Genomic DNA, 25,420 nt, shown 5'->3' on the forward strand with positions numbered 1-25,420 from the left:
TATAGGCATTATCAATCAACTCAGGTGTTCAGATCGCGGCTTCAATTAATACAAAATGAGCATAATTATGAAAAATGAAGATGCTCTGAGATTGATTTTTTTGAGAATTAAGTTGAGCTCTTTTATTTTTTGTTTACAGTGGATACACCTGCCAACACATATAGGCCTATCTAACAAAGCATCTCCTGTCCCTATCCACACGTAATATTCCAGTAAACAATGCTAATTTAGTGTGATGCGCGCCCTTTGACCATTTCAAGTAAAAGACAGATTTCTGAACTAACGTCATTCAGATGTAACATCTGACCGGGGTCGTTCCTCCTTGCGGGTTGTGCTAGACTTTGCCGCGAGACAGCACCGGGGCTTCAATACCGTACCATGTGAAGATGACGAAATTTCTGGTCGGACGGCCGGTGGCTGAGTGCAGAACGGCGTCTTGGCTCTCGGAGCAAGCTTCGGTGATGTTGATGGTGATTTTGTCTTGTGTTTCTCACCACAGCAGCTGTGTCTATACATATATAAATTAAAATGCAAAATTATATATATATCTAAATCCTTTCCGAGCCACTGGGGCTCATAAGGCTGGAGCTTATCCCCAGGTTCTGTAGTGTGAAGCGGATGAGAGTTGTACTCCCCTGGACAGGACACTAGTCCGTCGCAGGCTAGTCCCCAGCAGTTTGCTGGTAACCATTGATACAGCTGGGTACTAGACAGAAGCAATGCAGCTAAAGTGCCATGCCCAAGGACACAAGCGAATCTGCATACTTGGAGTATGTATTATACTTTCTTGTGCCTATATATATTATTCATTTATAAATTTTAATTTTAGAAATAGAAAAACAATTAAAAAAATGTAAAAAGATAGATTGATTTTTTTTTCAAATTATAATTAAACTTCGATGACTGCTTGTGTAGTTTTCCTGCTGGTTCGTCTGCCGTGTATGGGACAATCGGGAGAATATTGGAAGCCTCTGTTTACATATTCAAGTGTTGGTTTGTAACGCCTCAACATATCTGATGTGATGGCCTTAGATGTGCTTGCCGCCCTCTTTGGTTGTAATGATCCACTTGTCCTACCGATGGAAAGAAAAATAACAGTAATCCAATTCGTAGTTTGAACTGCGCATGATCGTATCCAAGGTCAATCCAGGTCAATCAACAAAAACCTATGTTGTGTGTATGTTTGTTCATGAAGATATAAAATAGAAAAATATTTTTATACCTCCATGTTTTTTTTTAATGTCGATTGATTTGATACGAGTAATCGCAATTTAAACGTATACGAATTGGCTTAAAGAATGCAAGTAATTGATACTCATGAAGGCTTTTGTAATCACAGTAAAATGCATTAATGGATTTTAGAACGGTAGTAATATTATTATTTTTAAAAGTATTGATCCAATTCAATTTAATTTAAATTTACTTGTCTGCCATTATCAAAATGCTGCATTAACCGACAGCAGAACAATGCACATGCAATATTATGTGGTCGCTATCAAAAGAACAAGATTCAATTTTGTTTTCTTTTGAGGAGCTGCTGCTACGAAACGGCAAAACACTTATTACACTGACAAAAGAAATAGCACCATAAACATAGGCTCTACTATGAACGATAAGTAGAGCACAACTGTACAATATTACATTGCAAAGAACGCCATATTCACAAATCAAGGACTTTTAACCATATCAAAATAATAATAATAATAATAATAATAATAATAATAATAATAATAATAATAAAAATAATAATAATAATAATAATAATAATAATAATAATAATAATAATAATAATAAAAATCATAATAATAATAATAATAACAACAACAACAACAACAACAACAACAATAATAATAATAATAATAATAATAATAATAATAATAATAATAATAATAAAAATCATTATATGATGTCAACAATTATATACCGCCATAATATCATTAAAATGAAATCAGAATTTCATTTCACTTTTGTAAAGTTTCAAATGAATACAGTACAACACAATACATGTTTCTGATTCACTTACTGCGCATGTGCAATTTTTGTCGTTGATGTTGCCTGTTGTGTTGACGCAGTCTGTAACGTCTGCGACAGAACTGATTCAGTAGTGTTACTTGATCGTATCCTATATTTCTTTAATTTGCAGTAGAAATGCCATCGTTTGAAAACCGTGAAAAGCATTATTGCTAACACTACACACACGATTACCGGCATGACGAAGATCAGAGAAGATGTACTACTTGACGTGAATGTAAAACTGAATGGATAGATGGACTCTACAAAAGGAAAACATGAAAAAGAAATGAACTTATAGGAACGCATAAAAAATCATATTATGTGCACACGCGTGTGTAACACAGTTACACACATGTAACTCTATGCACACACGTGTAACGAGCATCACAATGTATTAATATCATTTATTTTTATATTTTATTTTATTCAACTTCAACTGGATCTGAAAAAAAAAAACACATCAGAAAGGCAAGTACAGAACAGGTGAAAAAGCACCCCTACAGAGCCGCCTTTGCACCAGAGATATTTATTTCTATATTAAGAATTCACTCGAAAATTTTGAGGTTGTGAAATCATTTCGTCTTATAGATTGACTGACTGATTGATTGACCGACCGATTGATTGATTGAATTTATTTCGTTTACATGTTTTAAATATTAAAAATATTCATTAAGAACAATATATGTTAATCTCACAGCAGTATAAGCGAATTACAGGTCTCCCTCCAAGTAAAGACCACTTTTGGGACGAGGGTTTGGTGGTCTTTAGCAGTTTTGCTCTCTAATTAGAATCCCTCTAATTAAAGACCGGCACTTAAAGTGGTCTTTAAATACTCTATTTAGAGGGAAATGAACACATTAATTAATGTAAGATTAATTGTTTTGTTATTGAAACTTTTGTGAGAGGATAACATGACTGTACAAGGACATGACTTCGTGAATTCCTGCAGAAAGTGAGGAATTGTTACTGAGAACTGAGCCACGCAACAATGAAGATGCTTGTGCAGGGGCGGCGCTAGCAGGGTCTAGGGGAAAAGGACCACCTTCCCCCCGGTCAGGGATCTCTGCACCCCCCGCTTGGACCTCCTGTCGGAGAATTTCCAGTATGGCCATCGCCGAAGAATAAAATCTTTAATTACTATACATTATAATATGAAAACTAAAAAAACTATTATACCAGAACTAATTGCAACAACTACAACGGGACGACGACGACGACGATGATATTAATAATAATAATAATAATAATAATAATAATAATAATAATAATAATATAACGATAAGGATGATGACAATGATAGGCCTAACGGTGATAATGATGAAGATGGTGGTGGGTGATAATGATGATGATGATGCAAGACAAAGTACATGTGAAAAGCTTACGGAATTTGGTACCATATATTTTTTTCCCTTTTAATATTTTTTTTTAACGAAGGCTTCAATTCTATAATGCACAGGGGAAATATATAGGTCAACCAAGTAATGAATACTGTATAATATGAAAAATGGCACTACGATGACTTGCAACAAATGATTTGACTCATATACAGATTAATAACTAATTTCTAATCATTCTTCATTCTTCAAATAATTTTTCTAGAAGCAATATTCCTAATTTAAGCCGTGTGCTTATTTAAGTCGTATCCTTTTATCTCGTTAATTCTTAATGGAAAGCCATACACGGCAGGTACACGCTGTATGAATATGTATTTTGTTACATGTTGACGTGTGTATATTGTATTGCTGTTGTTACGGGCATGTGATATTTCCTCCATGGTTGTACTTTGGTGAGCGAATTAAGTTGAAAGCGGATATTAGACCATGATGGCTTTCGTAGCAGTAATGAATTGAATTTTTGATCTGTAATGTATACGTATATCAACTAGACCTCTTATATTGGTAGTTCATTTCGCCCACACTATAACTGTAACCGAAGACACTGTGATACTACGATGTATTCCTCGTCTGCAACCTGTTGTTGTGGACTCTGACTGGTTTATGGTATGCAGTTACACGTCACACGGGGCTTTCTTCGCTGTAAGCAAATACATCCAATACCATTCATGTGTTTTCCCCACGAGACTTGTAAATAAAGCTGATCGTTTATCGATGAAAGATCGTAATTAATCGCTTTTGATTCATTTTCATGAATATTTTCATGACTACTACCGTACTCTGAGTTTATGTTACAATGTATCAAATAGTAAATTCTTTGCCTTATTAATTGAGATTATCAAAGGTTTGGATCCTATCCTGAACATCGTCAATATACATCAAGTTAGACGTGTCATAATCATCAATTTCTTACATCAGCCCCAACCATTGTGGGGCTCAGGTAGATTGACCCACCATCTTTTGACAATCCTTCTCTTTTCCCCCTCTATTTCAAATTCCAGGATTCGCCACTTTCAACTTTGAAGTGTTATGAATCTTTTTAGCTCTACGTTTGAATAATACTTTTCATGTTTCTATGCTTTATTTTTCATGACCTTGTGAAATTAAGCACTCATAATCGATTAAATTAGTTCTCTTATCCGTTAAAAGGCCGTAGCTTCCGGGGATCTTCCCCTCGATCCCGCTGGGGGCCAGGCGGCCCCCAGACCCCTAGCCATCACTAGGCCCGGGCAGCGAAGCTGCCACGGGGCCCAGGGCCGCACTCGGTGGCCCTGGTTATGCGTTGTATTGTATGTTTTGTCTGACCAGATACAGGTAGGCGCTATATTGACGGTATCTGACACGGTAATGAAGCGTTGGTCACTAATTCTGCAATCTAGCTGTTGGGGCTAGTGGCTTAATCATTTGTGAGCTCAGTGATTGGAGCAAACTTTATCCAGTGTTTTTGGCATGTGTATATAGAACAAAGACTATGTTTATTTGTTTGATCCCTAATTATGTAGATGGTCTAAATTATAGGCACTATTATTATTACATTTATAAAACACCCATTTCAGTTATATTAGGTAATGCCGTGTATGCAGATTAATATTTTCATAATTAAAGTAACTCATAACTTACTATGTTATAAAATGAATCTAAGCTTATTATAAAATCAATTCAATCAAAATTCAGTTTATTTGATGATTTTAAAAGGTATGAAAAAATACGGATGACAAAAGAGGTAGGGGAAATTTACATAATGAATCTACGCCTAATTTAAAAGGTATGAACAATTATGAATTCAATTAAACTATAAATCAATAATATATTATATACAATGCTTGGGTTGAACACATGATGAACCCACCACAAGAGAGTGCATAAGTAGGCCTAACTGCTTTTAAATTAAGAAGATGTCTTTCGATGGGTCTACCATACACGGAAACGATTCCTCAATGATTAGGCCTACACCAAATATCAATTAGAAAGGTTATAATTAAATGACTTGTAGAGCATGCAGATGTAAATTTCTGCTATTCTGTACAACCCTAAAAGACAAATTCAAAAACGACTAGATTCGTTTAATGTAGTGGTATGTATTGAAGACGGGGGGGGGGGCACCTATAGAAAAACATAGGCCTATTTTACATTGTTATATCAGAGTAGGAGGAATGAACATAGTAAAGCATTCACTTAAACCTAACGAAACCTACGAGATTTAAATCCAATCACAAAAGCATTACCTGACATAAACATTTTGTAAATCATTTCCTCTGCTTGTCCCAGCATCCTACTTTGAGGGATTTATTTGATTAACCGGTATATATATATATATCACTAATTTGTGTCTATATCTCATGTAAACAGTATGACATGTTACATAGCTGAAACGTGTTTTTCACGAAATTAATTTAGGAGTATCCTCACTAGCTTCGTGATTTATTACCTTCATAATTGCTAGGATGGTTGTCAATTACAAACGTATAACGTTAACATTTACAAAAACTGTATCTTACTTACAATGATTGCACTCTGCAACGAATAATAAAGTATCAACATTATTGTAAGAATTCACAATTTATCTTGTCTAATCCAACAATAAAATGAATCCATAAATCACGAGATAAAAAGATTACGGTTATCATTAATTATTAATCCGCTACAAGGACGTTGTCCCATTGGGTATCTGTTCATGTGCAGAGAAGACCTAAAGGCATTCTCTTACGAGCTGAGAGGTAGGCCTAATTGCGCACGTTTAGGGAGGAGCGCGTATATATACAAATGAGATACGCGCATTGCACCAATCCAATAATTGATAATGGTACAGTTTTACAGTTTCAGTACGGCAGGTAGCGAAATTGAATTCACGATCGAAATAAATTACAATGTCTTAAGAAAGAATGCTCCATTATGTGTGAGTCGTTAGTTTGTACTTTTTTTTTTTCAATCCGAAGTAGATGAGGCAATTTGTTATATTGTTAACGTCCTATGGAACACAGTGAACTAAAACCATGAATATTAAACAAAATTAACTATAACCACCAAGTCGACGAAGCTAAGACAGCTGAAAGGAAACCACAATTATTCAAACATCAAAGGTAATAGAGTTCATTTAAATGAGCAATATGATAATCATAATACCCTGTCTCTTATACACATCTAGATGTGTATAAGAGACAGCTTTTAATTTGGGTCAGAAATTCATGTAGGATTGGTGAAGTTTTAAACTAAACAAGTACCGGAAATAAAAATAGTAATAATAATAATAATAATAATAATAATAATAATAATAATAATAATAACTATGACTAATATGATTAGCATCATCATTAATATTCTATAATTTTGTCTAAGAGTGTCTGAGATTCTCATTGTATCTCTTTATCAATAATTATAATTACTGCAGTAGGCTTTAATTATTCGTTCAGATCACATCAACTGCAAGCGAAAATTTCAGATAAAAAAAATATTACGAATTTGATGAAGGCGAAGTTTTGCATTTGCCAAGAAGCTGATTGTTATGAAAATGAAAACAAATAACAGTCGACTAATAATATTTGCTTTCAGCGCGCATGCATAATGACATGAAGCGTTGTGATATTATATGGATGTTTTGCAGTCAAGTTTTAATTGAGCCACAACCTACGTTGGACTATATATGTAACTTGGGTTCCTGGTTCCCAGAGCCCTGGTTCGATCCCATCGTGTAACGCTGCCTGTCTCAAAATGCAAGCTTCAAGGCTAACATTACATAGCTATCAAACTTTACAGATTAATGATGTCATAGGTCTAGCAGTGACGTCGTAGTAAGGTATACGGACAAAGAACGCGTACTATACGCACTGCATCATGACTACTCAAGCATAGCGGGCTCAGAATATTTACACTTTCAACTAGTGTAGCATTATAATCTTGCGTACCAAATAATAATAACTATGACTACTATGATTAGCATCATCATTAATATTCTATAATTTTGTCTAAGCGTGTCTGAGATTCTTATTGTATCTCTTTATCAATAATTATAGTCTCAGCGTGAGAACGAACAGCTTTGACGAAATTATGCAGTGTCAGCATAATGACTATCTGTTACAATAACATTGTAATTGAAAAGATTGATGCATGCTGCACTTTAGATAGGCTTTTTTATTAATCACGTAATAACAACATTGAAAAAAAAACCAATAATAATAATAATAATATTGGCTCCAAAATTATCCATGACCAGAAAGGAAAGGGAGGATTTGCAGGTGAGAACATAAGATTAGTCAACGATTTACTGTCATATATACAAACGACTGCAATAAACCTGGAGCAATCATATTTCTTGATTTTGCAAAAACCTTTGACTCTTTGGACAGAAACTTAATTTTTGAAGCTTAGCTCCCTCGCATTTTGGTGTTTGCCTATCTTTTATCAACTGGATAAAAATAATATATACAGACACACAATGCATGGTAACTAATAACAACTGGATATCTGAAAGTTTTAATATGGAAAGCGGAGTTTGACAAGGATGTCCGCTCTCCGCCTTACCGTTCGCATTAGAATTTCAGAACCTAGAATAGAGCACAAACAATTAGATATAGCATTAAATGAACATGTTTCTTATTGGTATCATTCATAGGCTTACTTCGTTAATGAAATCGCTACTATCCCATCGACACAACCTAAATGGTAATCAGACATTAATGAAAATATCGACTGGAAAAAACGTCGTATCATAAAATATACCGGTACTGTATGAAACACTTAGTAAAAGTTGTGCAATTTAATTTTAAAATATTACACCGCATTTTAGCCTGTAAGAAAAGATTAAAAGATTGGAATCTAGCAAATCGATGATTTATGTAACAAATGTCATTTGGAAGTAGAAAATGTCAAGCACATGCTAGTGAAGTGTACAATTCAACCTGCGTGGTATAAATTTCATGCAGTGATTGTTAAGTGTGTTTTCCCACTGAGTAAACATTAAGGCAAGGTCTAAGTTGGTTGTACATAATTACTGGAACACAAAACAGACTTTCGAAATCGAATTCTTTATTTAAAACAACAAAGAAAGATGAAAATCGAGAATCGAAATATATTTGGAACTTATTTAAGCTTAAAAACATAATTACATATGAACACATGTACTTTAAATAAAGCTGAAAAGAAATGGGCAACGTAAAAGTAAAACTCTTTGAATTCATACAATGAGTAGAAAATATAATATTTTTTCATCAGTACATTAACTAAACAAGAGTTGATGTAGAATTATATAATGGGTTTTTATTGTTTTCTTTAATCTATTCCATTTTAGATTCAAACTTTTTTTAATGTTTCATTAAATTGTTTTATATTGGTGATTATTGTTCTATTTATTTTGTAAGTAATTGTAATTTTATAAGTTTTACTTTTAAATAGCTAGGCCTATATCTAATGTAAAGAAGAAAGAAATAACAGAGGGTTACCCCACGACAGAGAGAACAAATATAATCTAAATTAATTCTATTTTTATACCAACATTTACACTCTTTTACTGGTGACTGTATAAATGTATTTTGCAATATATTAATATAGTTTTCAAGTATTCAACTTATAGTGATAGATTGATAAGCAAAATTGTATTCAGCTTTAAATATTATTAATCTAATTTATGTGAACATTCTTGTTAATCTTATTGTTTTATTTTTTTTAATCCGACTTTAAATATTGGTTTTTGTTGTTATCATTATCAAATTATTGCTCTCATTATTACTATTATTATATTGTACCATAACATTTTATGTGAAATAATTAGGCCTGATAATAATAATAATAATAATAATAATAATAATAATAATAATAATTATTATTATTATATAATTACAATAATCTTTATAACAACTGTTTTCATTATATTCATTATGATTATTATTAATATCATCCACTGGCGGATCTGGAGGGGTCGGGGTCCTAAGGCCCCCCCCCCCCCACAACTTATGAAAACAAATTTATACCTATCGGTACCTTATCAGGACCCGTGAGCTGATTTTTTTTTCTTTTTTTTTTTTGGTTGCAATGGGAAAATTAGAAGTCGGATAAGCTCATTTCCCGCCATCTAGGAGCAATTTTCCCAGGGGGGGGGGGGACCCCAAACCCACCTTTTTGGGGGTTCATCGATTCATGGAAAAAATAATACGTATGCAGTATATACTCAATTTTTTTTTCTGTATGTTTACCGGAACACACATAATAGGCCTGTTTACTGTAATAAGAATGAGAAAAAAAATTACCTGACCCTTTCCAAGAGGAGTAAACCTTGAATTTTGAAGAACTTAAGTCATTAAAAGACACTTCAGGAGTCAGCAAAACTCATTTCCCTCCATCTAGGAATCAACATTTTTTCCGGGGGAAGACCCGGCCCCGGCCAGATCCTTCTTTCTTTTTGGGGTTTTTTGGAAACATTTTGACCTCCCTCCTAAATTTGAACCTACGATCCGCCCCTGAATCATTGTTATTATTATTACTATTATTAATAATAATGATATCATAATAGCGAGCAGTGAAATTGACGTAATTAAGTTTTATTAGAAATGATACAACGTACAATGCATCCAGAAACTCGACACGCATGGAAATTATTGTGAAAAGACATTGTGTGATCCAAGTAGCGTTTTGTCTTCTTAAAATGGGCTAAAACTAAGCATCACTATTTCCACACTTCCAAAATGACAAGTAAATACACTATGGTTACCAATTCCCGTGTCTTAGTACTTTATACTGAGTTTATATTCAATTTAGGAGTGCCCGATGTCAAACAATAACCAACAACTGCGTCGGAAATTTGACTAATCAAAAACTACGAAGAAAAAATATCGTTATTGTTGCATTCGTATCTTTAGCGTAGCAGCCCAGGTGTTCTTGCGGTATCTGATAGTGTACGCACGCATCCAATCTTCAATGCATGTTAACAATGTAAACACACCACATGCCTGTCAAAAAAAAAAAAAAAAAAATGGACAGCGCGTGATATTCGAACTGCCGACCTCAGATGGTATTAACGACCGGCCCTGCTTCTGCTTATACAATTTTGCAGACCTGGAGTTCGAGGGGCCAGCATATATATCTCATGACATTATTTTCATGAGAACTTTGCCAATGAGGTCTCTTGAACGGCGTTGTGCCTTCCCTTGATTTAGAGTCTTTGATTTGATTTGTATTTTGTGATTTACATTCTTTTTGTGATTTTGGTTAAGTAAATTTTACTGTTGCGAACTAGGTTTTGATTATTTCACTTTCTTGTGATATTAGTTAATTACCGGTTCTTTGTTTTATTGGGGCGTATGTGTTAATTTGTATTACTTGATTTTACCTTCTTTCTGTAATAATATTTTATTATTATTATTATTTCTGCAATAATATTAGTTAAGTAAAAAAATTAGGGGTGGTGGTGGGGAGGCTGTTTTGATTCATTTTATCATGTACAGTATCTTTCTTTCTGTAAACCTATAAAATGTATACAATACTCAAACTGTATCATTACAACTCTGTCCCATAACACTGCATATATTATTATTAGATACTGTAAACATTTTTTATATTCAACGTTAAGCTTATTATTATATATTTATATATGTTTTTCTTTTTTATTTTTTTATTATTGTACTCTAACTCCGTAATTAAATTTGTTTATTTTAATCATTTTCTCTATAATTTTAAGATCGTATTACATTTTGTTAATTTTATGTATATCTTATGGACGCACCACCTTGCTAGATGTGTGCCACTGATCTGAAAGTGAGTGTCAATAAATACTGAAATACTGACTCCTTATCTGATTTCCAGGTGGCTTTTTTAAGTTGTGGTAATTTGGCGTTTCTAGACCAGACTGAATAATTTCGTTCGAAATCCTCCGGCTCCAGTTATTCAATTTTTTCAATTACCTTTAACGCTAGGCAAAGACACACTTAGTTTAAAATTGTCAAATTCACGCCGAGTACATTCACGTGCTCATACCGATTGCCTGATATACTCTTGTGTTTATACATCTCGTATGCCGGTCGATACAACGTCCTTGAAAGAGGAAAGGACGGTTGAAAATTGGAACACGGAATGAAAAATGCAAATTTAGAGGTGCTTTTAGACGACGTACAAAATAAGTCATTAAATCAGAAAAGAAATTAATTTTGAGCCCAATCGATTGCGCAAATGTGATTATTCAAATTATTATATAATAGTATTGATAATACATTAACAAGTTTAATTGATTAGAGATTACTCTATGTATTAATATGTGGTTCTCTATTAGCATGCAACAGTAACTTAATCTTACCGGAGTAGTATACAACAACAGCGGTAGCAACAGTATATTCTGACGATCACAGTAAATAGGCACTGGCCTTCTAAAAACACCCGAAAAACAGTAGGACTGATGAATTAATCGCATCTCGTACAAATCGAGTAAGAGCCTTCTCGAATAAAAAGCCTTCTTCTGCTTTTGAAGAGCCTTCTTGAATAATTGTCGTGGCGTAGGGCTAATTTGTATAAACGAGCGGAGCTTTACAAAACCCAACATGATTTGATGCTTCATAATTATTCAAATTCATGAATATAATAGGTAGGCCCTACTAATGTTGCAACAAGACAGACCTCTGTGTCAAGCGCCGCATATTGAATAATCACTACCGTATATTAAAGCCTCAAAACCCTAAGCGTCGCTGTGATTTTTTTTCCAACATTGAACGTACCTGTACATTTTAAAGTTTATGTTTAATATTTCTCTTTTATTTTACTTATTTTAATGTTTTTAGAACTTACTGTTTTAATGTATTGTACCGTATTTGTTTTATAATGTTATCTCTGTATTGCAATGTAGGCCTATCTTAATGTAACTTAGCCGCGGGCAGGCGTACCACTGATATACAAAAGTGAAAGGTAAATATTATTATTATCACGATCAATGAACGTGCACATAATGAAGAGTATAATTCAGGGCCGCCAAGATGGGAAACTGTAACAGGGGAAAGGGTTGGTGTGGGTCTCCAGCTACGAGCGCGAGAAAGATTGTGCCGAAGGTGGGGGGGGGGCTGTCAATCTGGAGGGGCCAGTATTAGGGGACCCATGCCATTATTGAGGGCCCATGATAGTAAATATTACTTTTGAAAAAAAATATTGAAAAAAAAAATGCTACGTAATTTCTATGGGCCCATTGGTAAGCCAGGGCCCGGGAATAATTCCTCCCGCCTCTTTCTCGGTGGCACTGGTTATAATTACATTATATTGTTGCCCTATATACTTACGTGCCAGGATTAAGATTAACAACGGAATTATTGCAAGTACAGTTGGATGACAGATCTAAAACTATTAAGAAAAGGTTTATTATAGGATTGAATGGCGCACATATTGAGATTATTAATCATTGCATCATCGTGTTGCGACGACTGCGAAAGAGCAAAAAAAAATCATCATCATTTGAATCTTCTACAGCATTATCAATACATCCGATTTATAAGTGCAATTACGTACCGTACCGTTGTGAATTTTATGGTATGTGCGCGCTTTTCAAACCGACAGGCATGGGTTCAACTCCTACATATTCTACCAGTAACCATAACAGGACTGAGATTCTGCATATACCGATAAGTCAAAGACCCTAGAAACTATCAAAACAAAAAATACCTGTACTGCCTTATCACTACTCACATATGAGCTACGTTTAACAGTAGAAACCCAAGGTAAGGTAAAGTAAAATAAATAAATACACATATAATTTTTTTATATATAGGGGCCTATGTAAAAAATTGTTTAAAAAATAGGGGGTTAAATACAAAATCTGTCTCTTATACACATCTAGATGTGTATAAGAGACAGACCAACAACTGCGTCGGGGAAACAAATTGATGGAGGGTGAAAAATCAAAACAACGAAACGATCTTGGACATTCATAGAAGATGAAACAGTGCATACTGTTATTCAGTTATTAAACGACGGATACAGGAGATGAAATGATTTGTTGATGAATACAATACGAAAGGTATTTTGGCTATTCAATCCAATATGTATTGTAAGAAGTGAATATACATATCACGCATGTGCAATAACGATTTAATAAAATCGATTTTTATGCTAACACTCATTAAATAAATATAAAATATAATGAATTCTGGTCTCAGCATCGTATTTACAACTGTTATACCAATAATATATCATTATAATATACCGGTACACGCATAGGCCTATAGCAATATTTTTTTTGCATATTTTATACACTGCTGCACCGACGTCGGCCTTTCCTCCAGCTGAAACGCAAAAAGTTCGGCGATTGAATTGAACCACGGAACTCTGGGTCTAAAAGAACAGTTTAGCAAAGAGACGGTGGTTACCGGCTGATGTTTATAATGCATCCGCATCTGAATGGGGAAAGCCACTTAGAGTGTCGGTTATGCAATTGGTCTGTCGAGGACATACTTCCCATACCTCCATAAGTAATAATAAATACATAAATATGTGAAAATATATTACTCTAGTCGTTTGAATAACATTGGCTTATTCATTCCTTATTCATTCATTCTCTTTTTATTTCGGAAATATATCCATACACTTACAATTACCAGTTACAATAAGATGATTACAAAAGAAAAGACAAAGATTAATACAGCAAGGTATTCCATTTCAGATAAAGCTTGGAGCTTTTAAGAATGTGCTGTGACACAGTATCAACTAACTTTTTGTAACTATTTGGATCGAGGAAATATGTAGTAATTTATTTGGTGGGTATTTGGTAAGATGAAAGTTCTTTATTCATCTGTAGGACTCCTGTATAAAATACAAATAGGGGAATTTGCATGGAACAGTTGTTTGACATTATGCCTAAATATACCAAATGGTGCATTGAACATATAATATATTTATTGATATTGGCCTACCTTTTTTATTTGATTCAACTACATTTGGCGGGTCTTTGACAGAATACAACTCTTCATTGGCTGTTGAAGAACTTTGTGTAGAAGCTAAGGAATGATTTGAATTCGTCAGATTGTGACTTGACTGCGTCAAATCACTACCTGAATGCGTGAAACTGCGAGTCGCCTGCGTTAAATTGATACTTGAATGTATCAAACTGTGACCCGATAAATAAATGTTTGATGAGAAATGTAAATCAACACCACTTTTTATGTCAAAATTTGAAGTTGTCTGAACGTTTGCCGTTTGCATATAAGTTGAACTAGTCCGGCCTAAGTCATACATACTTTGTGTGAGTGGAATGAACGGTAAGCCGGGAGTGCTTTTTATACTTCTTACGGAATTCTCTGCAGTTCTCCAGTCCTCTCCCGTCAGTAAATTTTGTGTTACTGTCAAATAACCAGTATGTAATACAAAAAGCTCAGTACTAGTGGCATGGATGGAATCGTGGCTTCGGACATTAGACCTACTGTATGTGTCGAACGTAACCACGTGGGTGGAAGATGGCATTATCAAAGGCTCTGTCCCGGAAACCTCATATGATTTGTTAAGATCATCTAGACAATGAGAAGTTGGTAAAATAGAAGTTAATGGTTGTACTTGCAGAGTATGGATGGAGGTCTTGCTTAACATACTTGTTAAGTTCGAATTCAGTCCTAATATTTCAAAAAAGCTCTTTGGTATAACTGTCACTGGTTCCGATTCATGTGCTGAACTGGTCGACGACGAATGAGAAAATCTTTTCGAGGTTGGAGTAGGCGACAGAGGTGTACTTGATGACTTCAAAAGTAATTCTGTTTGTAGGGTTGATATAGGCCTACTTGCTTCGATGGCTAGTTTCCCAACAGTTGACCTCTCCTCACCCTCAACTATATCGCCGTTCGCCAGTACCGACAAGAACATCGATAATAATATAAAACTACTCATATTTCAAAATGTCGACAAATTGTTGCGTCATTAGTTTGGCAACATCTGACACGCTTCAGAACACAGACTTACACATGTTGTCGTTTGTAACTCTCTACTAAGATATTTTCTAGATTTTCCTTCACGGCTTATAGATTATCTACTAATGCTACTGCGCATATGCTATTGATTGCAGAAAGCCTCGGCGAACATCCTGCATGTTAATGTATTGATTGCAGACGACAAACACTCTGGTGATCTGATCAGTACGCGCTCAGTCAAATGACGCGTTACAAGTAATCACCGACGTACAATGTTTGATTCTTTCTCAATTTAGATGATTGATCAACCGATCATCCAATCAAACCTTCTAAGTATGTTCAACAATGACTTTATGCGCATGTCACTAATACAAATTTAGCGAGGAACAACATGGCAGACATAGGCCTACCATTTTAAATAATCAATACTCTCGCTATAGCAACAGCTACTTTAATCTATAAGAACAGACCGAAACAAAACTGCACCGATGATTGATAACATGTATAAGAGCTTCGTCTTGGAGATGTTTGTCAGACCTCTATATCTTTCACACTGTCGGTAGCTTTTCTACCATCATTTTTCAATAATCCTATCAAAGAAAAAAAAAACGAAAAAAAAAAACATTTTGGAGATTCTATTTCTTCGGTGGAGGAAAACAAAGAGACATTAACATGACGATAAAATACTTTAAGAGTTTATATAGGCTTATTTGTAAATATACATACCGTATACATTTATATATATAATATATATTATTATTCTTTTTATCCACCATAAAGCTGTCGTCAAATTAGTTTGGTTTGAGTATAGCATCGACAACAACGTTCCGTTTGGGAACTACAAAATTGGAATATTTTCACTTCGCTTGCTATAAACTATGATTTTTTTTTGTATTTCAACCATTGTCAAGGGAAATAGGCCGGCATTACTGTTAATTATTGAAACTCAAACCATGAAATTAGGTCATGGTAATTAAGGAAATGATAATCATTCAAAAGGAAATACACGAATTGTTATAGAAACGGTGATATTTGATTAAGAAATTGTATAGAAACGGTGATATTTTAAGAATTATAATTCAGGTAATTTGTCCATCATTCCTGCACGTCCGTCATTATTCATAATCATAACAAAAAAAAATACTACACACTATCAAAAAACAATACTTGTTGCTTCAACCTTGTTCAGCTGATACTAGCTTCACGTCATCTAATATTTTCATAGCGCTTCCCATTGTTCCATAAAATTGTTATTGTATTAACCACGCTACTGGACTCCAAAACAGAATCGTTTTGGCGCATCACAATTACAATTTCTGTTTAGTATTTCAGCAGCAAAAACATTCGGGTCTGATCGGTTGAGCTTCGATGGTTTGTATTGGTATCACGTAACAAAAAAGATCACTGAACATGAATTAAATGAGAATACATCTTTCATTCGTACACTTTAACTGGATCAATAAAATGGAATCTATTCAGACAAATATCAAACGATCTTGCTAAGCAATAACTCTCATTTAAGTGTATTAATTTCGGATGCTAAACATCGGCAATACTTCGGCTGATCAACGGAAGAATCAATCGTTTACTCATCAACTCTTGTTTTTGTAATCGAATAATTACTTTTGGTAATTTCGAAGAATAACACATTGGTAACAATAAATATAATTATTTCTATGGCTTCTTGTCAAGACTAATTATCTGAATTGAACATGAAGTAATTACAATATAATAATAATAATAATAATAATAATAATAATAATAATATAAATAATAATAATAAAATAACAACAACAACAACAACAATAACAATAACAATAACAATAATAATAATAATAATAAAAACCCCAGCTCAAAAGACCCAGTAGAATATCAAGAACTGGAGATATCGCATAATAATAATAATAATAATAATAATAATAATAATAATAATAATAATAATAATAATAATAATAATAATAATAATTTTGATAATGAAAACAACGGCAACAAAAGCAGCAAATCAACAACAATCATGATATAGATAGTCATGATGGTATAAGTGGTCGATGCACTGACATTGGAAAAATGAGACGATCTGGCAAGAGTGTGCGGTAAGTGACAGTAACATTAGCACTGCCATTATTAATAATGCTCTTGATCTACGAAGAACTCGCTTGGTAATGTAAAATAATTCACAATTACGAATGCTTACTACTCGTTATATGTAGATCAATATCCGTAATGTCTTTCAAGATTGAATCCGTCTGCATTTTTAAATTTGACTAATAGGCTCTTTTCAGACTGGGTTAACTTTTCAACTAAGTGCTATTTCGAGGTATGTGGTCGTTAAAGTACGCTCCTTCATTTGCCTACAACTGCGTGTAGTAGGCATGCGCAATTAGGTTGACACTACCTAAATTATGAAGCTAATTTTATATGCTAGGCAAATGGTCGATTTTGAATTCAAAGTGATCAAGTATTATACATTTAATTATTAGTTTTTGATATTTGATTTTTATAATTATCGTCATCATTCATCTGATCATTCTCATCACCATTCTCGTTATTATTCTCATTATCATCAACAACATTGTCTTAATCATCAACGACAACGAAGACGACGACGATGACAGCCAGGATAAATCATCATCATTAGGATGTAATCTTGCGTAAGGTCATTGTTCTTGGTTTTTATGTTGATAAATCCATCACATTAAAATTAATAATAATAATAATAATAATAATAATAATAATCATTTGCATTACAATGGCCATAAATCCATGTCATTAATATGTACATACCCAGTACTGTATATTACCACAGCACTGTGTTGAAAGTTGACTCAACATTTGGAAACCAATAGTATCACTTTTTACTGCGCCATAAACTGAATAATGTTATATTCATTTATTCTCCTACTACAACAGATTGACCACCTTCAGGAAAAAATTAAATCGTGAATTTTAATTCCATTAACTGGAAACTAGTGTGTCAACAATAAAACTTTGTATACATTGCCCGCAGATATGGATGGCATTCTAACAAGTGCTGCCAAGACTAATTATTCTGTTGGAAAATATCTGTCATGTCTGAAAATCATGAATATAAAATGCAATTAAATATGCCATAAACTAAGATTAATATCGCATTAAAGGACAATTATTAAATAATAATAAAAATAATATAGCAATTATATACTACATTTTAAGGTAAGAGATGCAAGGCGTTGGCATTGTTATTATTGCGTATTTCGAATGGATCTACATAATGGACAATTGGCACAACGTGCAACCTTCTCCACTCCCGGGGAGTACACAAAGTGATGCTGCAATTTATTGCAAATGGACTAGTACATCCAATGCCATACCATACCATCCTACCAGATATACATGGAGAGACACTCCTGTTAAAGTGCATTGCCCAAGGACACAAGTGAAATACACAGAGAAACAAATGTGTAGACACAGTGTATGGGAAGTGGAGAAACATGAGAAATCTTTGAGAAAACACGTAAAATGATAACTTAAGAGAAATAAGGCAAATAGGTTATAGGGCCTAAAGACGATTACGAAAGTCGCGAGAGAAAAATATGAAAGATATAATGAGAAAAGTATGTGCCAGGTTTACGTTTCCATGGGAAAATGAGAAAAAAGGGACTCTATTGAGTAGTGAGACAAAAAAAAAAACAAACCAAAAATAGCATGGATCTTTCTTAAATATCTGTATCATATAATTTATTATTTCACATGTCATTAATATTTAAAATTAACAAAATATGAGACAGTGTTGCACAATAACTCACTGTATTGGAAACTGATTGCGCCAAACTGACCAATCACGTTCCATATCAAACTGACCAATCAATTTCAATTTAAACTGTGATATTGTCACTATGACTACAAGAACCACAAATAATAAAAGACCTTTTTCAAGAGTGGAACCTCCATGAATATAAAACTGTGCAAATAATTACATTTCAAAACCATGTTTGAAAAATTTCATCTAGTTTGTAGATAGGGTGAAATTTTAATTTACTTTAATACAAACAGTTATTCAAATTTCAACTTACTTTAGTCTACATGTCTTAGAAAATAAAAATGTTAATTTTATTATTATTAGGAAAAACCCCAATAGTTATAAATAATTTCTGATATACAGTGATACACTGTAGCTGATAACATAAAAAATAATATGATTATCATTATATCAAAAATATTGAAATATTAAAATTAATGAGTATATTGCAATATTTTTAACAAATCATGGATTATCATATGATTCTATTTTACCAATCACATCATTTGATAACACTATATGAACATCTTTAATGAATTATAATTATTATCATAATTAACAAATTAAATTATACATTATCATAACATCATTTACAAGATCCCTTTTAACAAAAAAAAAAAAATCATATTACAAATGAAATTAACATGCATTATCATATGATCATACTTTTACCAGTGAAATCATTTAATTATATAATATGATCATTTTAAACCAATCATATCATATCCAACTCAGGATAAATTTTGATCATCATACTGATTTTATGGTGGCTTGGATGTGTCTCAGCATTAATCTCAGCATTGATCGCAGGTAGCTGACAGCCCCCATAGTTTCTGCTTCCACCTAATCTAAGTGATTGCTTGTAATTCAGCCATTTGACGTTCCCACAAAGTCACATGACGACACACTGATCCCCAGAAGGCATTCCTGGTATGTTTGGTAAACCTGTTTCATTAAGATCTAATCCCAACGGCTGAGGAGAGAAAGGTAATTGTTAGAATTATTGATAAACAAAACTGTGTATTAAACTCCTTGATACACAATCCTCAAACACAGGAGGTCTAGAATAAATTTGGTTGCAGTATTTATAGTCAAATGCTCTGTCCAGACTATCAAAGTTTCTTTGACAAAAACAACCAATTTTATGCCCATATATAGTCATTATGTGGCTATATATGGTCATGATGTGATGTCATCATGACCATATTTAGGCATGTGATATGTTTTTGTCAGTGGGAACACAGCTTTAGTATTAGAGATTCGTTAAAGCCACTTTCACATTGAGATTGTAATATCCTACAAACTTATGCTTATGCAGTGGCTGAAACTTGTAACAGTAACTGACTCCTCTGATCTTCAGAGTAAAAACTGGGGTTCAATAATGTATCCATGATTGTTGACTTCTGATAATGTCTGTAGTGTCAAAGTTTAGCACGGCGATGACTATGGCCAGTCGATACACTTGGCAAATAAGTACCCATCCTGTGAAATGACCTATGAACTCATTCTTGCCAGGATACAACAGAAAATTTACAATTCGCTGATGCCAGCGATAACTTAAGTTGTTTTAAAATGCAACATTACACTTTAATTCAAGGTAATGTATTCATTTTTAGAACTGTATGAGCTAATAAGCTTTGTCAAATTTCATCATTTAGTCCATAATGCGGATCCAGAACATTCTTGCCGAGGTTGCCTAACTGGCAATTGAGGATCTAAGGTCTAAAGTGGAGCAGAATGTAAGCGTAAGATTTTGGGGTGTTCCCTCACAGTACTCCCTGGAAGCTTTGGAGCCATTTTATTCTGATTTCATACTTGCTTAGTGATTTTCAGGCTGCTGCTGAACAGACTAGCGCCTCTTTTGCCACCTTCTGGATTAATCTTGGGCAAAGTCAAAGGTCAGCTCCTAAGTGTAAATAGGACCTGGTTGTTTAAGCAATCGTAGTCTGGTGCTTTTTGTGAAAATTCTAGGTTTGTACCAGGATTAGGAATCAAGATTCACAGTCCAGATTACGGGTAGGAATGCTTAAATTTAAATTTAGTTATACAGTTATTATATAGCATTATATAATACAAATATACAAGAATGCTATATACATGTGAATAAATACTCTAATAATTTTCCACACAACTTGTAAGTAGTGATTTTGTCAACATATAAATAATTTTTTTTTGTTCAACTAAGCTGAATTAAATTTGTTTATTTTAAAAATTATTTTTCTTACCATATCACCAGCTAATTCTTTTGGTGGTTGCCCAAGAGCCTCCATCTACAAGAACAAACAAACCAAACATGATCACAATCACAAACAATAATGAAAAACAACAGAAAACTTAAATAAATAGCTCTTGGTCAAGACAATAAATAGAAAACTTCGATACGTCAATTTATAGTTGTCATCCTTATCATCATGATCACCATCATTATCATCATGATCACCATCATTATCATCATGATCACCATCATTATCATCATGATCACCATCATTATCATCATGATCACCATCATTATCATCATCATGACCATCATTATCATCATGATCACCCTCATCATCATCATCATCATCATCATCATCATTACCATCATCATCACCATCATTATCATCATCATCAACATCATTATCATCATCATCACCATCATTATCATCATCATCACCATCATTATCATCATCATCACCATCATTATCATCATCATTACCATCATAATCAATTGCTCAAATGCTGTTCATAGAGTACTATTTTAAAAAAGATTATTTCATTTTCATTAGTGTTATTTGACTGAATTGATATGAGGGGCTCTTTCAGCAATGCCGACAATCAAGCTCTCTATCATAACAAATCAAGAATTGAAAAAGCATACACAAGATAACAAAGATTAAAAGACAAATTCAACAAACTAAAGTAGACAGATTGAACCATGATTGAACTAATACTTTCTTAACTGAAAAAGTAACGTTCATTGCCCTTTGATTAAAATAACCAGAGTAACCCTCAAGTAATAATTATATAATTGTTATATCATCTGTATTATCATATTAATATTATTACTGTTAGTGATGGAAGCGCAGAACCTACATATGATACTGTATGTGGTGTAAGTATCTGACCTTTTGTACAAGTTCAATGACCTTGAGAAACCTCTGCTGTTTCACCTCTTGTCCATCAGTTGACTGCTCACTTTCATAGATGACACAGAGCTGATCCATGAGTTGATGCTGGTTGCTGTAACGGTTAAATTCGGATACTTCTAATGATGACTTGTTATTCTCCAACCATTCTGGATACTGCAATAATAATATTAAGTGTAAATTAATCAACATGAATATGTACAGACCCAATATCCACGGCAGAATGCAATGTTTTATTGGTACTATGACACTGGTATTAATCAATGAGTGCTTAATGAGATTATGATAATAATAATTAAAGATAAATGATAATAACATAATATAATATTGACTATAAAAAATGCATATCATTTATTTTTCAATGATTTTTATTTAATTAATTATCAATTATAAACACAAGCCATAATAAAATATAAACAGCAGAAACATAATAACACGTAAAAAAAAACTGACAATATTAAGTAACTGTTCAATTACATACCTTGCTAACAATTTCTTTTAAAGATGGGTAAAGCACCTCTTTTGATAGGAGACCCTGCATCATCTCTTGCATCATGGGGAAGAACATTGATTCTACCCCACCCTCACCAGGACCATCACCCCCCAGGTTAAGACTTCCCATGGAACGTAGCATTTCTTCCTCTGAAAATGCATCTCCCTATAATGAAGGAGAAAAATATATATTTTAATGTGATGTGCCTAAATAATGGTCATGATGACATCACATCATGACCATATATAGGCATATCATGACTATACATGGGCATACAAATATACTTGAAATATACTTGCTTAGTGCTTTAAGATGGTGGAACCAAGGACATGATACTTATTTTTATAGCAAGAAACAGGATTTAACATCAAATTCTCTTTATAAATATATTAGAGCTAATCAGTAAATTGATTTTTTAATTATATAGATACAGTTAGTGTTTATACCAAGTGGAGCACAGTGAGATTGTAAAATATTTAGGGCAAGTAATAATAAACATTTTGATAAATTGATTTCAAAATAATTTGCGCATAATGAGAAAGATGATTACAGTATGTAACAAAATGAGACATGACGAATGACGATGAAATAATATAGATATCACATTATAATGCAATAAGAATATATCCTCCCTGGGGCTAGGTTTACACAATGTAAAGTTAAGCCATCTGCAATCCATGTACATTTTTAAATAGCTGGGACAATAAACAACTATTTGAAAGCAGGATATAACTAGGTAATAACGAAATAATATCTGATTTTATTAGTTCAATTGTATCTTCTCCTCTTGTGTGGGCGGAATGATATCTCCCTCTATTTTTTTGAGCTGAACAGTGTTCGAAATAAGGAAAAACTTAAAGTTGTCCGGCGGACAACCTAGATGGAAACTTTGGTTGTCCGCAAATTTTTTTACTTGTCAGTATATTATCTGTTGCTTGCTTCATTTTTATCTTGCACTATTTTCCCTCCTAAGATCGTTCGACATGAAGAAAAGCTCGATGAAACGCCTTCCCACGCGTGCCTCCATTCGCCTTGATACGCGAGTCAGTGCCTTGTTGTGCGGCCCGCCCATAGAATAAGTAACACACGAGAGGACGCCTCAGTTCAAGTCTCAGACCAAAACGTGAGAAAACATGTGATTCGGCGAATCCAAAATGGCTGCGCAAGTGACAACAACGCAGTAAAGTTCGGGAGGCAAAAAACGATTACTTGAGGTGAGGTTTGGGTCCAAAATTTTTTGGTTGTCAAACGGACAAGTTGCCCTATAGTTCTGGTTGTCCATGGGACATTTTGGTTGGCTGGGACAAGCCTTATTTCGAACACTGCTGAATTGTATATTACATCTCTTGCGTGGACTGAACGGTATCACCCACACTTCCTTTTTCTTTGTGAAAATTTAAATTGTATGTTCCTCCATTTGTGTGCTGTAAAGTGCATTCTTCCCTCTGTGGCTGACAAAAATGTAAATGTACATGGTACATACATCAGCAATGAAATCTGTACTAGGGACTTACGACTACCACAGTGGACTGCCTACCATGACCATAAAACAGGAGACAATAGCTGAAGCTTTGTCTAAACTATCAAATTTCAAAAACATGTGACATGCTTAAATATGATCTTATATAGGCACATCATGACCATATATAGGCACATCATGACCATATATAGTCACATCATGACCATATATAGGCACATCATGACTATATATACAGTAGTCACATCATGACCATATATAGGCATATCATGACTATATATGGGCATACAGGAGGTTTTTTGTCAAAGAAAATTTGATAGTGTTGACAGAGCTTAAGCCTATGCTTTCCTTGTGTGGACTGAGTGGTGTCTCCCACCCTTCTGTAAGTTCATTCAGGGAAACAATTTTTAATACAATAGTAAATACATTTTTTTTAACCCATATCTTTAGAGTGACACTTCCAGCTTATCATAGAAGGTTGGCTGGCTGATATTCTGGTAACCTCTTAAATAAATGAGTCTTATGAAAATGATGTCAAGGAAGTATAGAGATGCTTTTTATCACTTTACCTGTAACTCTTGAGCTGTTTGTGATAGTCTTTGAAAAGTTTCTCCTAAAGTCTGTGACAAATCTGCAGGATTTCTTGGTAAAGATGCTGAATCACCAGCTGACCCTGACTGATCTGTTCCTGATGCAGGGGCCTGAAAACTCTGTGCTCCAAACATCTTTGAAAAGTCTGGCATTGCTGGATTACCCTCATTAGCCCCGCCCATGACCCCACCCATGTCCTTCATAAAATCTTGTAATGCATTCTCAAACTCCTTGCTCGCCTCTTGAGACATTTCTGAATTGAAGAGTTCATTGAAGAAAGCTTCTTCTGTAGGAGGTATGGTAGGCCCCCTGGCCTATAAAAATGGTAGAAAATAATGATATAAAGAATAATATATAAACATAATAAAATAGGTATCCAGCAGGGTTGTAGATCTGTAGAAAAGTAAGGGTGGATGATAAACTTGATACTTTAACTGCGACAATCGACAGGTGTTTCCCATTAATAAAAGTGAAGATTAGGGCAGACCGAATAAAATCGCCATGGATAACTGAAGGTATAGCTTTATCAATCTCCACTAAAGACAAATTATACAGAAAATATAAGAAAACCCCAACAGACAATAATAAAGTAAAGTACACAATATACCGAAATAAATTAACATCCACAATTAGAATGCGAAAGAAACAATATTATTTTGATCTATTTGAAAAACATAAACACAATATAAAA

The 25,420-nt window shown here is 33.8% G+C and overlaps 2 protein-coding genes across 2 annotated transcripts in view; both read right to left on the reverse strand.

Annotated features, from left to right (window-relative positions):
* Positions 1-588: 588 nt before the first annotated feature.
* LOC117121734 lies at positions 589-15,527 on the reverse strand. The gene is made up of 3 exons (XM_033267033.1): positions 14,279-15,527; positions 2,024-2,273; positions 589-1,073 (listed from the first exon to the last, which is right to left on the reverse strand). Exons 1-3 carry the CDS (start codon positions 15,240-15,242, stop codon positions 890-892), a joined length of 1,398 nt encoding a protein of 465 aa, XP_033122924.1. The 5' UTR covers positions 15,243-15,527; the 3' UTR covers positions 589-889.
* Positions 15,528-18,194: 2,667 nt separating this feature from the next.
* LOC117121640 (peroxisomal biogenesis factor 19-like) overlaps positions 18,195-25,420 on the reverse strand; it is a 10,403-nt gene continuing 3,177 nt past the window's right edge. The window contains exons 3-7 of the mRNA XM_033266880.1: positions 24,708-25,043; positions 22,650-22,826; positions 22,148-22,324; positions 21,266-21,310; positions 18,195-20,013 (exon numbers count right to left, since the gene is read on the reverse strand). Coding sequence (XP_033122771.1) covers positions 19,933-20,013; positions 21,266-21,310; positions 22,148-22,324; positions 22,650-22,826; positions 24,708-25,043 — 816 coding nt within the window. The 3' untranslated portion in view covers positions 18,195-19,932. The remainder of the gene's footprint in view (positions 20,014-21,265; positions 21,311-22,147; positions 22,325-22,649; positions 22,827-24,707; positions 25,044-25,420) is intronic.

Source organism: Anneissia japonica, unplaced genomic scaffold (genome assembly GCF_011630105.1).
Source record: "Anneissia japonica isolate Jap-2015-1 unplaced genomic scaffold, ASM1163010v1 scaffold287709_len1912824_cov184, whole genome shotgun sequence".
Lineage (NCBI taxonomy): Eukaryota > Metazoa > Echinodermata > Crinoidea > Comatulida > Comatulidae > Anneissia > Anneissia japonica.